The sequence below is a fragment of the Myxine glutinosa genome, unplaced genomic scaffold (assembly GCF_964187855.1).
Source record: "Myxine glutinosa unplaced genomic scaffold, kmMyxGlut1.1 SCAFFOLD_617, whole genome shotgun sequence".
NCBI lineage: Eukaryota > Metazoa > Chordata > Myxini > Myxiniformes > Myxinidae > Myxine > Myxine glutinosa.
Genome location: NW_027616712.1, coordinates 138,580 through 154,280, shown reverse-complemented (window position 1 = coordinate 154,280; position 15,701 = coordinate 138,580). Strand labels below are relative to the sequence as shown.

The 15,701-nt window shown below is 45.4% G+C and overlaps 1 protein-coding gene across 1 annotated transcript in view; it reads right to left on the bottom strand.

Annotated features, from left to right (window-relative positions):
* Window positions 1-15,701, bottom strand: part of LOC144889050 (E3 ubiquitin-protein ligase rnf213-alpha-like) — a 170,254-nt gene that overhangs the window by 28,211 nt on the left and 126,342 nt on the right. The window contains exons 12-13 of the mRNA XM_078768858.1: window positions 13,400-13,568; window positions 2,550-2,723 (exon numbers count right to left, since the gene is read on the bottom strand). Coding sequence (XP_078624984.1) covers window positions 2,550-2,723; window positions 13,400-13,568 — 343 coding nt within the window. The remainder of the gene's footprint in view (window positions 1-2,549; window positions 2,724-13,399; window positions 13,569-15,701) is intronic.

The window sequence follows — 15,701 nt, the reverse complement described above, 5'->3', positions numbered from 1 at the left end:
TTAAATAAATGATTAATAATGAAAATAAATAAATAGTAATCATTAAAAAAAAAATTAAATTATTAATCAACTCGGTCATAGAACACATAAACCACCACCATTTCATCAGAATCTGTAACTTAGAAAAAAATTTAAAAAAATTAGTCATTAATCGAATAATTAAATAATTAATCGATTAATTGATTAATTGATTAATTAATAAATCAAAAATAGCCTTCGCAGCCAAATCACCTGGTCATTGGCATGTCCAAATATCAGCTTCCTAACTCAAAAGGTGCCTGAGTTAATGGTCAGAAGAGGAAGGAAATTTGATTAATTAAATAAGTACTTAATTAATCGCTAATAATTAAATAACTCCTCAATTAATTGATTAATCAAAAAACAAAAAATACCGTTTTTGACAAAGGACTTGCTCACTATTGTGCCAACATTTCAGCATCCTAGCTCAAAGGATAGCTGAGATATCGCCCGGACAAAAACAAACAAACAAGTACAGCACAGATACATTCAAAGTACACCGCCCCCATGCCAAATAATTAAATATCCTACAGCGCGGCATTGCCGGGGCGCCTCTGGCGCCCGGCAATACCGCAGTTCATCTCATAGAGGCTGCATTGGGAGGGAGAGGTGTACACGAATTGATTGATTAATTGTATAATTAAAATCAATAAAAGATTATCACAAAATATTTTCTTAATCAATTGGCTCATAGCATAACTAAACCACAAGTGCTTCATCCGAAGATGTATCTTTTAGAAATTTAATTAAAGAAGTCATTAATAAAAAAATAAATAATTAATTGATGAATCAATAATTAATCAATTAATCAATAAATAATTCATCGATTAAATGATTAATCAATGAATCAAAAATATCCTTGATAGCCACATCACTTGGTCACTGTCATGTCCAAATATTAGCTTCCCAGCTCAAAAGGTGCCTGAGATATTGGCCAAATGAGAAAGAAAAGAAATAAATGATTAATAATGAAAATAAATAAATAATAATCATTAAAAAATTAAATTATCAATCAATTCGGTCACAGAACACATAAACCACCACCATTTCATCAGAATCTGTAACTGGGAAAAAGAAAAAAAAAATTAGTAATTAATCGAATAATTAAATAATTAATCGATTCGTTGATTAATTGATTAATCAATAAATCAAAAATATCCTTGATAGCCACATCACTTGGTCACTCATGTCCAAATATTAGCTTCCGAGCTCAAAAGGTGCCTGAGATATTGGCCAAATGAGAAAGAAAATAAATAAATGATTAATAATGAAAATAAATAAATAATAATCATAAATTTTTTTAATTATTAATCAATTTGGTCAGAGAACACATAAACCACCACCATTTCATCAGAATCTGTAACTTTAAAAAAAAAAAAAATTGTCATTAATCAAATAATTAAATAATTTATCGATTAATTGATTAATTGATTAATTAATAAATCAAAAATAGCCTTTGCAGCCAAATCACCTGGTCATTGGCATGTCCAAATATCAGCTTCCTAACTCACTCAAAAGGTGCCTGAGTTAATGGTCAGAAGAGAAAGGAAATTTGATTAATTAAATAAGTACTTAATTAATCGCTAATAATTAAATAACTCCTCAAATAATTGATTAATCAAAAAACAAAAAATACCGTTTTTGACAAAGGACTTGCTCACTATTGTGCCGAAATTTCAGCTTCCGAGCTGAGATATCGCCAGGACAAACAAACAAACAAACAAACAAGAAAGAAAGAAAGAAAGAAAACAAACAAACAGAGTGAAAACTGAGTACTCCCTTTCAGCGTGCGTCACTGCCGAGCCCCCTTCGGTGCCCAGCAATGACGTTTTGCAATGCCTGGAGATGGCAAAGGAAAGGAGCGGTGGACAATAAGACAGCTTCTGTGCTCGGGGTAAAATAAATTATTCTGTGACACTGCTTGTAAATACGTGTTTATTGTTGGTAATTACAAACCGTTTCTCAATCTGTCAGATTGTTAGGTTTCATTGGTTAAAACATGGTGTGTCAATAGTAACAGTACACCCCCACTGTTTGGTTCTGGTCAGCAATTAGCCCACTTTCCACTTATGGTATCGCTTGGCCATTTCATTAATCACAGTGGAATGTTGAGAGCACGGCACTCTATCCGGTGGGTTTAATTCACCAAAAAGGTAAAGCGGAGTTAGACGCTGGACCCTACCTGAATTAAACGTGTTAGATGGCCTCTGTGATTGCTAAGCAACCCGCTGCGCTGTGGAATTATCCGCATTTGTCGGTTTACAGGATCGTCGGCCAGTAAAGAGGATTAGAGAAACCCCCTCGTGATCCCTACCGCCACAAATCCATAACAATACTATGCATTATACAATGTTAAATTGGTTATTTGCATTGAGATCAGAAATGACTGAGAGACAATCAAAAGCTTACATTTGCACGAAATATAAGAATGTTTTCATTCCTGGCTACACAAAAACAAAATCATTTTGTAAAATTTGAAGTTTCACAAGGTGAATTGCTGATGTGAAGGATGATAATAAAATCTAACTCACCTTCAATGGCAGGCAGACATTGCAGAAGTTTTTCGCTGTGACTCAGTACAACATTCAAGGTTCCATAAACCACTGAACCATCCGTTAAGCTATCCCTGAGGCTGTCCAGCACAGATAAGGCTGTTGTAAGGCATAGTTCAGCTTCATCTGAAAGGTTCAGTTCCTTGTGTTCTCCTGTCACATGAAACATCATAGGAAACCAGTTTACAACAAAAATGCAAAGGATACATTGGTTTCATGCTTGGCCTTATCTTGTTGGGTAAGTTATAAAGACAAGAGACTGAGAATTACTAGATATTTAATTATTCCTCGACAATGATCCAGATCTGATAAGCAAATTTTTGCATGAGCAAATATTATATACAGGGTGTCCTCGCTTAACATCATCCCAGTCAATGTTGTTTCATTATAACGTCTATAATAACTAGATACCAAGGCTTCAACGAACATCTTGATTATTTACTCATAACTCACCATTACGTCGTCGAGATAAATTGATCCATTCAATGTCGTTTCACTGAACGTCCTTTGTAAGAATGTAACCATGACATTAACTGAGGACGAAGTATAATTTTTAATCTTCCTCTTTCCCCCCTACTGACCTCCCCACCCCCCCCCCCCAAGCCCCCACCTTTCCCCATTCACCACCACCACCAATGTAAACAGCTGACAGAAACAAAATAACACACCTCTCCCTCTCCACCACAATCCCATGACATATCAGAATTTAGTCTGAGTGATCATCCACAAAAGTTTAGGTACACCCAACATAATGTGCTTAATGTGCAAAATGAACATAAGATATGAACAAAACTCTTACCAAACATATACACTACATGACCAAAAGTATGTGGACACCCAAACATCAAACATCTCATTCGAAAAGCATGGGCATTAATATTGTTATGTCGGGGGGTAGAGGAATATCTAGAGCCAGGTAGATCTGTATAGGTAGGTATTCGACTGTCGCGATAGGGCATCTACCTTGTAGTAGGTTCTGTGTTTTTAGGCGGTTTGTCAGGGTAGGAGTATACCTGTGAACATACAAGGATGTTCGTGTGTTAAATAGTTGTAGGGACTAAGATAAACCCCTGTGTGTCAGACCTGGTAATCATTCCTTTGTCCCTTATGGCAACACACTCATATAAACACTCAGATAGGTCCTTAGTGCACACATTAATTAGTTCCCCTTCCCTTACAATGACCTTGGAAGAAGACCGGCAGGAAGCCAGATCGGGGCACCGCCGGATGGTCGCCGCCAGCCGCACCACCAGCTGGCCTAGCAGCATCGCGTGAGACGAGCTGTAACCACGCCCAGGAGCACTGTGATTGGTTGGCGCAGAAGGCACGAACGTGGAGCAAATCAGAGCGGAAGGCGCAAGGCCGTTCGGCAAACGGCGGGAAGCTACGAGGCTCTGGTTGGTGGCGCGCCAGAACTGACGTGACATGGCAAAGTTACAAACGCGCTTGCTGGATGACATTTGGCTCTCTTCGCGCTGGACCCCTTCGTATTGGAGATCTCTCTCTGTGCTTGAAGCTTTTGGTTTCTTCTGGTCTCTGCGCTTCTCTTCTTCGTGCTGGTCCTCCGCTTGTCATTATTCGTTCTTGGCTCTTGGCTCTTCGTCTTGAGAGGTCCTGGTGGTCGTTGGTTCGCCATCTGCGTGGTGCTTGGAGTGGTGCTGGGGCCTCGTGTGCGATTGACTCGGAGCTTGGAGCGGTGCGGGCCGCGCAGGCCCTGGCGAAGCGTGCGAGTGAGGCGGACGGAGGGTTCCCTCGCGCCGGAGCCTGGAGCCTGACGGGGCCGCGTTGGACGACGGACAGATAAGCTCGCACCACATTACACAAACCCACAATGAACGTGTTATTTTGTTAATTAATTTTCCCCTGTCAAGTATTTGGAAGGCGGTGTGTGGGATCCCAATTTAGGATCATTATTTATTTACCGTCGCGTTCCTTGTTCTCCGGCTCCGTTTAATAAACCCTTATTTTTGTACGTTTTACCCCGGATTCCCGTTTTGAGTTAATTCCTCTGCAGGATCGGAGCTGCGGTTGGATCGCTATCGGCAAGTGCTTCCGCTTCTTCCTCTTCACTTCTTCCCGCAGTTGACAGCAAAATCCGTATTTGGTCGTCGCCTCAGTTAAAGCCGTTCTGGTCATTCGCGGTCCTTGGTGTTAACCTTGAGGGATTCGCACGACAACTGGTAGTCAGGAGTGGGATAGAACCCTGTTACAAATTTGGTGTCAAGAGTGTGGAGAATTTGGACGCAAAATTTTCCTAGTCGGAGGCGATAAATTTGCATCTTCGATAAGTGCACGGGACACGAACAGCGCGTCAGTTAAAATTTAAATTTTATTCCTGGTAAAAGCCGCGTGGGAAAGCGACCTCCTCTTAACGGATGGAGGTGAGCAATATGGAAGAAAGAATGGAAGGGGCTTTGAGCCTTCAAAGTGAGTCAGAGGTAGTTGGGGTTGAGCATAGTGGTGGAGCTACCCCCGCCGTAGAGACGGCCCCCATAGACAGCCAGGCCTTAATGAAATGTTTGAGGGAATTAATAAATGAAAAACTGGGAGGATTGAACGATAAAATGGATGCCCAAAGGAATGACATGAATGCTCAGAGTAAGGAAATGAATAACAATATGCGGGAAATGAACAATAAAATGCGGGAAATGAGGCGGGTAATAAGGGGATGTGGTGAAGGATTGGATGTGCAGATCAAAGAAACGAAAACCCCATGTGAACAAACGAATGAAATAAAGAAAGAACAAAAGAACGATTCACCTGGGACCCAGGAGGATCCAAGGGTGGCAGAAAATGAATCGGCACGGGGGAAGCCAAATTGGGAATTGCACCAGGAATGGCAATTGAAGGAAATGGGGAAGGTAGGGAAGGAAATTTACAGGTAAATGCTGGCCTGGACGTTTATCGGGGCAGGGTGGATGCCACAACACAACAGGGAGATGGATTTGAATCCTTGCTGTGCCAGGGCGGTGGTTCAGAGCAACAGGGAGTATAGATATTGAGGGTCCGTATGATGGAGCCGGACCATGTATTTATTGATCAAGACCTGTCGGAGCCGGAATTGATGGGGGATGATGAGCATGATGTGACACAGCGGCTGTGGACCTGGGACAGTCCTATGGAGGTGGAGTTTGACCAGGCCCAAAGGAGTTTGGGGGAGGCGGTGAGTCGGTCCGAGGAGGAGGTTGAGGTGACCGAGGGGACCCTCACCGTGCACACCGATTAGGTACCGGAGGCTCCGAAATTACAGAACCAGTTGGGGGAGTGTGTTGGCTCCGGGCTGGATTTGGATATTGGACGATCGGGAGATCGAGCCTCAGATGATTTGGTCCCCGTAGGGAATTTGGAACAGCTGCGGGGAAGGGCAGAACAACCTGAGGGAGGGGTTGTTACCTGTAGCTGCGGTTTGGGACGGGAAATGCAAATTGTAAAAAGGAAATTTAAAATAAAATTAAAATGGGAATTTGATGTGGAGCAGCCATGGAGGGAGTTGGCCCCCGGGCTGCGGGATTCGGACCAGGAGAGGTTATTGGTGATGGCCTCGGGTAAAAGTTGCCCCTTTCAAAATTTGGGTATGCCAGCCAGCTGGGGGGCTGTGCTGGCGAGATTTGGACGTGGGGTCCAGCCATGGGTGTCGTGGTATGACCTGGGCCCCACGGGGGGTCTGGTGGAGTGTGGCGTCCCTTGTCCGTCGGGGCGCCGCCCGAGCGGGTGCCTCGGCCCAGCAGGGTCACCGGACCCTGGTGGGGGTTAAGACCTCCAGGGGGTCCGAGGTGGTTTCTCAAGCCTGGAATGGCATTTATTGAGGACGACTAGGGGGAGGTGTTGTGGGTCGCGTTTTGGTGGTGGCACTGCGGACGACCAACTTGGGCCTGATGTGGTGACCGCAAGGGCATGCGGCCTGACACCCTCTCCCTGAGACTCTGGGACAGCCAGCATGTGGTGACCTGCCACGCTGTGCTGGGCTTTGGACGCGGGTCGAACCGAATGGACAGGGATTGAGTATAGCCTGGCGGACAACCATTGGGGCATCTGTGGAACGTGATGGTGTGAGAGTGACCTTGCACAGATGTTCCGTTATGATTTGTGGAATCTCGGTTTGGGAAGAGAGCCATGGGAGTGTTGAATCTGGAATTGGTAACGAGCCGAGTATATGGGCCATGCTCGCCTGGCATGTGTATGGCAAAGCATCTTTCTTTGGTGAGGTTAGGAAAATGTGAAAAATGTTTGGCATGGGTAATCTGAGGGTTAGATGCAAATTTGAGGGTGAATTTTGAAATGGCATGGTGGTCACTGACAGCAGTGACACCATTATTGATCCAGGTGTGTAGACCAAAGTGTTGGAGGCTGTGATAAAATTGATAGATTAGCAGGACCCAGCCTTCAACTGGTTGCGGGGGCGACTGTGCCAATATATGGGACGCGGGGTCATGGGGATGGAGTTGGGGGTCTGGGGGTCAAGGTGGTGCTATGGGTGTCCGAGGTGTGTGGACCATGTCTTCTGGGTGGGTCTCCTGGTGGAGCATGGCTGTCGACTGGACCTTGGTGTGGTCAAGTGGGGGTGGGCACTGGGGGGCTGCAGTTCTGTGGACTGGGGGATGAGGGCGGCGTAGGTGACGTGAGGGGAATGCGACGCACGGCGACCGTCTCCCCCAGGGCCGAGGTTGTGCGTGCGGTAGTGTTTGTCGCAGCAGGTGCTCACCACATTGGCCAGCTGAGGCTGGTGCAGCTGTGTTCCTAGCAGGGGGGCCGAAGGATGGATGGTGGGTCGCACCCTTATGGACACTCATGGGCCATGTTGGCGTTTCGACTGCTCGGCTTGTCCCGATGACCCTTGCACGATAGAGGTGCGGAGCTATCGTAACCACAGGTAGTTGTTTAGAACAGTTCACCGTTGGATGCGGATCCACATACCTGCCAGTATAGTGGGGACAAAAGTGAAATTTGGAAGAATTTTATTGGTCCAAAGATAAATTGTGGGATTTTGAGGGTGGATGGCACTTTGGACCTGACCAACCGGTAATTACCTGCACATCAAGGTAGAGGCACGGCCTTGATGTTTACTGTCCCAGGCTTCAGGACTTGCTATGTAAATTGGGGACATGTAATTTGGAGTTGGGAGGCGGGTGCGAGTGATGACATGGCCGGTGAGGGGATGGAATGGGTGCCACAGAGTCTTGTGGGTGGCGTTTGTTTATGTGTAGAGGTTATGTGTTTTGATGTGGTCGTGAGATTGGAGAAAATGGATGAGTGATGATTATTGTGTCATGGTAAAATGTGAACCGGGGATTTCACATGAGGCAGGCCATGGCAACATTTTTGTACCATCTATGGAATTGTGTTGAGAATTGAATGGCAGCGAGGGAGGAAATGTGTTTTTGGGATCTTGTGGGTGGGGAAGGTGTGTGTGTCCACAGGTACAGATCAAGCTCTGAGGAGCGATGCCTGCGGAACCCCCCTCTGCGGCAATTACCCCTGGCAGCCGCTGGTATCTGGAAATTGGAGCTCGTCGTTGGAGGGTCTGTTTGGGCGCCTTGGGGTAAGGGAGACTCCCGGCGACCCGTGTAGCTGAGCTGGAGCAGGAGGCAACGGAGGCTGGTGTGTGGAGACCCTCACCAGCGGGGTAACGGCAGAAAGGGCTGTTCGGCTGTCACGGGGCCAAGAAGTAAAGGGGGGGGGGGCAATGAAATTGTGAGTCAGGTGCCGTGTTTTTGGGACTACGGGCACCACAGCCTGAAGCGCCCCCACCATCTTACTTGTGCGGTACCTCCCCACTGCCTCGTTGAGAAATGCCCACATGTATATGACATCAATGCCATGGTCCTGCAGGGGGGGTGAAATACGTGCTTGGTTATGATTTAAGTGTTGTGATGACTTATGGAATGAGTATGAGTGGTTAAGGGGTTTGTGTTGTATGAATGAGGGCGAAATCCACCGAGGCATGTCACTCACTTGTAACACCTGGACAGGGCCCGCCAAAATTTATGGGTGCATTGGGATGGCCCCACAGGTAAGGTTGCGTCTTGTGGCATCCATCGGGGGACGCGGTCTGTAGACTGGGGTATGTGCAAATGTTTATTAGAGTTTTTGAAGTTTTAGTTAAGGTTAAATTTTGTGGTTAAGGTGGGATTTTTGTTTGTTTGTTTCCTCCCTCCGCAGGACGACCAATTAAGATCATTGTACATATTTGCATGATTGTTAAGGGGATTAGCTTGTTAAGGAGGAAAGGTAAGTAGCTCCGGCTCACTTCCCACAGCCCTCCCGATTTATTTTGTAGGTTAATTAAGTGTGAGACAGTAAGTGTTAAGACTGGAATGGTAGCGCCTGCAGTGAACCTAGCAGGAGCCTATGGTTCCAGGGGGGTGGGGGGGCTGTGTTATGTTGGGGGGTAAAGGAATATCTAGAGCCAGGTAGATCTGTATAGGTAGGTATTCGACTGCCGCGATAGGGAATCTACCTTGTGATAAGTTCTGTGTTTTTAGGCGATTTGTTGGGGTAAGAGTATACCTGTGAACATACAAGGATGTTCGTGTGTTAAATAGTTGTAGGGACTAAGATAAACCCCTGTGTGTCAGACCTGGTAATCATTCCTTTGTCCCTTATGGCAACACACTCATATAAACACTTAGATAGGTCCTTAGTGCACACATTAATTAGTTCCCCTTCCCGTACAATGACCTTGGAAGAAGACGGGAAGGAAGCCAGATCGGGGCACCGCCGGATGGTCGCCGCCAGCCGCACCACCAGCTAGCCGAGCAACATGGCGTGAGATGAGCTGTAACCACGCCCAGGAGCACTGTGATTGGTTGGCGCGGAAGGCGCGAACCTGGAGCGAATCAGAGCGGAAGGCGCGAGGAGGTTCGGCAAACGGTGGGAAGCTACGAGGCTCTGGTTGGTGTCGCGTCAGAACCGACGTGACATGGCAAAGTTACAAAAGCGCTTGCTGGATGACATTTGGCTCTCTTCGTGCTGGACCCCTTCTTATTGGAGATCTCTCTCTGTGCTTGAAGCTCTTGGTTTCTTCTGGTCTCTGCGCTTCTCTTCTTCGTGCTGGTCCTTCGCCTGTCGTTGTTCGTCCTTGGATCTTGGCTCTTCGTCTTGAGAGGTCCTGGTGGTCGTTGGTTCGCCATCTGCGTGGTGCTTGGAGTGGTGCTGGGGCCTCGTGTGCGATCGACTTGGAGCTTGGAGCGGTGCGGGCCGCGCGGGGCCTGGCGAAGCGTGCGAGCGAGGTGGACGGAGGATTCCCTCGCGCCGGAGCTTGGAGCTGGACGGGGCCACGTTGGACGACGGACAGATAAGCTCGCACCACATTACACAAACCCACGACAAACGTGTTCTTTTGTTAATTCATTTTCCCCTGTCTCGTATTTGGAAGTCGGTGTGTGGGATCCCAATTTAGGATCATTATTTATTTACCGTCGCGTTCCTTGTTCTCGGGCTCCGTTTAATAAACCCTTATTTTTGTACATTTTTCCCCGGATTCCCGTTTTGAGTTAATTCCCCTGCAGGATCGGAGCTGCGGTTGGATCACTATCGGTGAGCGCCTCCGCTTCACCCTCTTCACTTCTTCTTCCCGCGGTTGATAGTATAGAAGACCTCTACATTTGTTAGGAGTCGGCGAGTTATCGCAGGCAGTCAAATTCAAACTTGTCCCTGACCCACTTAATTAATAAAATGTATTGTAATGACAATGAGATAGAAATAGTTTAGTTATTTGCTGAATCTTAATAGCACTATGCTATAAGTTCATAATGATCTTGTAGGAAAGGATTTATTATATTATTAAGGATGTATGTATATATATGTATTACAAACTTAGGAATTCAAGAATATAGCTCAGACTCTGGTAGACTCAAAAGTTGCCTTGTGATGGAAAGATATACATATGTGCAGTCTTGTGTAAATACTGGGTGGGGAGTGGAGTTTGTGAAACAAAGAGCAGAACTTCTTTGTCATCAAGTTGCCCGCTGAAAAGATAATGGCTATCAGAATCCCTCGGCCCCCGATCAATCCCCTCCCTACTTCTTGCTTCCTAATCATTGATCCCCATCCCCCAGATCTACCCCTCCCTAATCCCTTATCAGAATCCCTCGGCCCCCGATCTCCTCCCCCCTATCCCCTCCTACGGTAGAGACACAGTCATCATTCCGCTATTGTTCAAAATGATATAAATTGAGCTAGGTTCGCGCAATCGAAGAAGAATGCTCATTTCCGACCCGGGTCCTGTGCTGTGAATCCTGTGCTGTGAGTTTTATAATGTATTTCTGTTGTAACCAAATGAGTATTTTTCCCAGTGTTATTAAAATACTTACAAGTGTTCATGGCTTTGTTTATGTACACAAAATTGTTCTTCAACAATAGCAAAATCCGTATTTGGTCGTCGCCTCAGTTAAAGCCGTTCTGGTCATTCGCGGTCCCTGGTGTTAACCTTGAGGGATTCGCACGACAATATAAGGTTGGTCCCCCCTTTGCTGCTATAACAGCCTCCACTCTTCTGGGAAGGCTTTCCACTAGATGTTGTAACATTGCTACAGGGATTTGCCTCTATTCAGCCAAAAGAGCAATAGTGAGGTCGGGCACTGATGTTGGGCGATTAGGCCTGGCTCGCATTTGGCGTCCCAATTCATCCCAAAGGTGTTGGATGGGGTTAATTAAGGTCAGGACCCTGTGCAGGCCAGTCAATTTCTTCCACACCGATCTCGACAAACCATTTCTGTATGGACTTCGCTTTGTGCACGGGGGCATTGTCACGCTGAAACAGGAAAGGGCTTCCCCCAAACTGTTGCCACATAGTTGGAAGCACACAATCGTTCAGAATGTCATTGTATACTGTTGCGTTAAGAATTCCCTTCACTGGAACTAGGGGCCCAGCCCGAAACCATGAAAAACAGCCCCATCCATTATTCCTCCGCCACCAAACTTTACAGTTGGCACTATGCCAACTTTGGCATTGGGCAGGTAGCATTCTTCTGGAATCCACCAAACCCAGATTCGTCCGTCGGACTTCCAGATGGTGAAGCGTGATTCATCACTCCAGAGAACGCGTTTCCACTGTTCCAGAGTCCAATGGCGGCGAGCTTTACACCACTCCAGCCAATGCTTGGCATTGCGCATGGTGATCTTCGGCTTGTGTGCGGCTGCTCAGCCATGGAAACCCATTTCATGAAGCTCCTGATGAACAGTTGTTGTGCTGACGTTGCTTCCAGAGGCAGTTTGGAACTCGGTAGTGAGTGTTGCAACTGAGGACAGATGCTTCAGCACTCGGCGGTCCCGTTTTGCGAGCTTGTGTGGCCTACCACTTCGCGGCTGAGCTGTTGTTGCTCCTAGACCTTTCCACTTCACAATAACAGCACTTACAGTTGACCGGGTCAGCTCTAGCAGGATAGAAATTTGACGAAATGACTTGTTAGAAAGGTGGCATCCTATGACAGTGCCACGTTGAAAGTGACTGAGCTCTTCAGTACGGCCCATTCTACTGCCAATGTTTGTCTATGGAGATGGCATGGCTGTATGCTTGATTATATATACCTGTCAGCAATGGGTGTGGCTGAAACAGCCGAATCCACTAATTAGAAGGGGTGTCCGCATACTTTTGGTCATGCAGTGTATCTGCTTATCTACTGATAATATTTTGTGTTTCAATGCTTCTTTCTTGTGCAAAGCGTAGGTTTAAAGCAAGTTTTGGAAATAGGTCGAAAAGTGCAAGACTAAATCCAAAATGAAACGTGAAGTTAATGTTATGAACATTTCATCTCGGGAGCAAAAACTGTTTTCAAATACTCTGCTCTGTGAGGAATGAATGTTTGTGCTTCGTTTCTTCATCACGTGCATTGTCTATTATTGCCAGGTGTTGCAAAAAACGTTTACAGAAAGGCAAGCCATACAATATAATGAGCGTTTCAGATTGCATGAGCATGGGTGCCAACAAAGCTCAGCTAACGCCAGAAAAAGACAGGCAATTGTAACTTTCAGAAAAGAAGGCCTTGAAACAGTTGCAATGCTGGAGATGTTTAGCTGGGATCTAATTTCCGGTGTTGTAAGACGTCTGTTGCACAGAATGGTGACTAGGATTACTTGTCCTGCGATTCAGTTGCGATTCTTCGTCGATCAGAACATTTTCTATCCACATTTTTACCAGTTTTGTGATGTCATTTAATGGCACAAGCAACTGCATTTATTGACACTTATAATTTTTTTGCAATTTGTTTCAAGGATTGGCCTTCTTTTCTCAAAGTTACAATTTGGTCCACAACCACGACTTCCACCAATCCTGGTGAGAACCCTTCAGAGGAGTCAAATATCCTGTGAAAATAGCATTTCCGTTAGGCATACAATGTCTGGAGCTGCAATAGCAACCCGGCTGGAAAGAAGCAGCAGTATTAGAATGGAGACTTCAAATATTGTTGGACCACACTGTTAAGGGGGGGGGTGATGGTGGAGGAGATGGGGGAAGGGCCAAGAGGAGTGCACAGTCTGCCTTTGAATCCTTTAACCCTACCCAGGTACTTAAGGTTGGACGTGTTCTTCAAGCAATGCCTTCCTTTGTTAACCTCCCAAATCCAGACTTACTGATCATCTCTTATTCTGCCAACTTAATGTCCTGACTTTACATGTTGTAATGCAATTGGGTACATTTTTTTCCTGGAATTTAGTCCAATGCATCAGAATTGCAAAATGTGACAGTGAAATACTGTAAAAGAGTTTTTGAAACAATCAGACATAATTCGGAGAGGTTATAAATATAAATGCAATATCCCAAGACTACCTCACAGAACATTGCACATGTGATAAGAGAATTGTATTGTACAAAAAGAGAAAGCAGGACCTACTCCAAATCTTCAAAAATGTTGCAGAAGCTGGCCATTGCAGAATATGCAATAGGAACTTGTTTGGACCCTGTTCAGGCGATGGCCAAGACTTCTCCAAGATTTGAGAAAGGAGGCCAGCAACACGAGGAGTGTCTTTAACATGACGTAACAATTCGGCACTTTTTCCCCTCTGGAGAATATATCAGAGGTCATAATGTTAGCAGCGTGAAATTAAACAAGTGATTTTATTAACATAAAAGCAGTAAAGATCATTATCATCATCATCATCTATATTCGGTCCACTGCAGGAAAAAAGCCTCAGAATGTTGATGCCGTGTTGCTCTGTCTCTTGCTTTGTTGGTCCAATTGACTCTTCCCCAATATTTGTCTATTTAATTCCTCCATCTTAGGCATGGCCTTCCCCTGTTCCTATTGCCATCTATAGGTCTCCATGTTGTTACTTTTGTTGTCCACCTATTATCTGACCTTCCGCTAATGTGTCCTGCCCATTTCCATTTTATGATATGACGATTTAAGATATCCTGAGTTTTGGTTTGTTCTCTGACCCATTCATTTGTCTTTCCATCCTTGTACGTAATACCAAACATATTTCGTTCGATAGTGCACAATGCTGTTGTTAACGTTTTCTCCGTTTTTGTTGTTAACACCCAGCAAACATAATGAGCAATTTTTTTTTTCTCTTTTTTTTTGTAAACAAGATCGAGGCTCGTGAAAGAACTAACATCAATTTTTTTTAAACCAACACACAAAACATACAATAAAGGGAGTGGGAGACGAGATGGGGAGAGAGAGGGAAGCACACAAGCACAACAGCAGAGAACAGGGACAACGGAAGATCTGTGGGAAGGGGAGGGCTTGGGGGGAGGAGGCATGGGAAGGCAGGGGGTGGGGGAGGGTGGGAGAGGTATAAAACACATGGACACTGCTAGAACTTCCAGTAAAGAAAGAAGTCGGTATTTCAAAAAGAGTGGATATGGGGTGAATTAACGGGGGTAGAAGGGATCAAGGTTTTGGATGGGGGAAGATAAGAGATGGTGGTGAACAGCTGTTTTGAAGACCTGGAGGGAGGAGTGGGATTGAAGAGAGCGAGGGAGTTTGTTCCAGAGGCGGGAGTAAAGAGGAATGAAGGAGTGAAGATGAGCAGAGAGTCTTGATTTTGGCAATTTCACCAGCAGAGGGTTGCTCGCAGATCTTGTGCGACCTGTAGGAATATTTAGGGGACAGAGCACAGATTGAGCTAGGGGAGCAAGGCCGGAGAGGAGTTGGGAGAAGACAGAAAGACCACTGACAGTCACGTGAAAAAGTAAGTACACCCCATGTAAAGTTTTGACTTTTTCAACATATTTCAACATACAGCTATTTGATCTTAATTTCAACAATATTGACAGATAGAGGTGATATAATATAACAAATATCATGAAACATTTACATTTTGTAGTCCATTGTATAATTTAAATAAACATAAATGCAAATTTCGCATGTGGAAAAGGTATGTACACCCTTGGCTCTAATAGGTGGTATTGCCCCCTTTGGCAGAAACAACCTCAAGTAGGCGTTTCATATAACTGTCTACCAGTCTCTGACATCGACTGGGAGAAATTTTTGCCCACTCCTCCATGCAGAATTCTTTCAGCTGTGCGATGTATGAGGGGTTTCTTGCATGCACAGCTCGTTTCAAATCCCCCCACAACAAATCGATGGGATTTAGATCCGGGCTTTGACTTGACCATTCCAGAACCCTCCATTTCTTTCCTTTCAGCCATTCCTTGGTGGATTTCCTGGTATGTTTAGGGTCATTGGCATGTTGCAAGGTCCACCTTCGGTTGAGCTTCAACTTTCCGACAGATGGCCTCACATTATCCTCAAGCACCCTCTGGTACAATGAAGAATTCATACTGGATTCTATGATGGTGAGCTGCCCAGGCCCTGATGCAGCAAAGCTGCCCCAAACCATGATATTTCCACCACCATGCTTCACAGTTGGTATCAGGTTCTTGTGGTCAAATGCTGTCTTGGTTTTCACCAAACATGTCTTCTGGTACTGTGGCCAAATAGCTCTACCTTTGACTCATCTGCCCAGAGCACATTGTTCCAGAAGTGCTGGTCTTTGCCGAGGTGTTCATTGGCAAACTTTAGTCTTGCCCTGATGTTCTTTCTGGATAGCAAAGGCTTCCTGCTGGCACACCTCCCATGTAGATCAAATTTGTGCAGCCTCATTCTAATGGTAGACTCGTGCAATTTGACATCAACAGTGGCAAGAGCTACCTGTAGGTCCCGTGATGAAATTCTGGGGTTCTTAGAG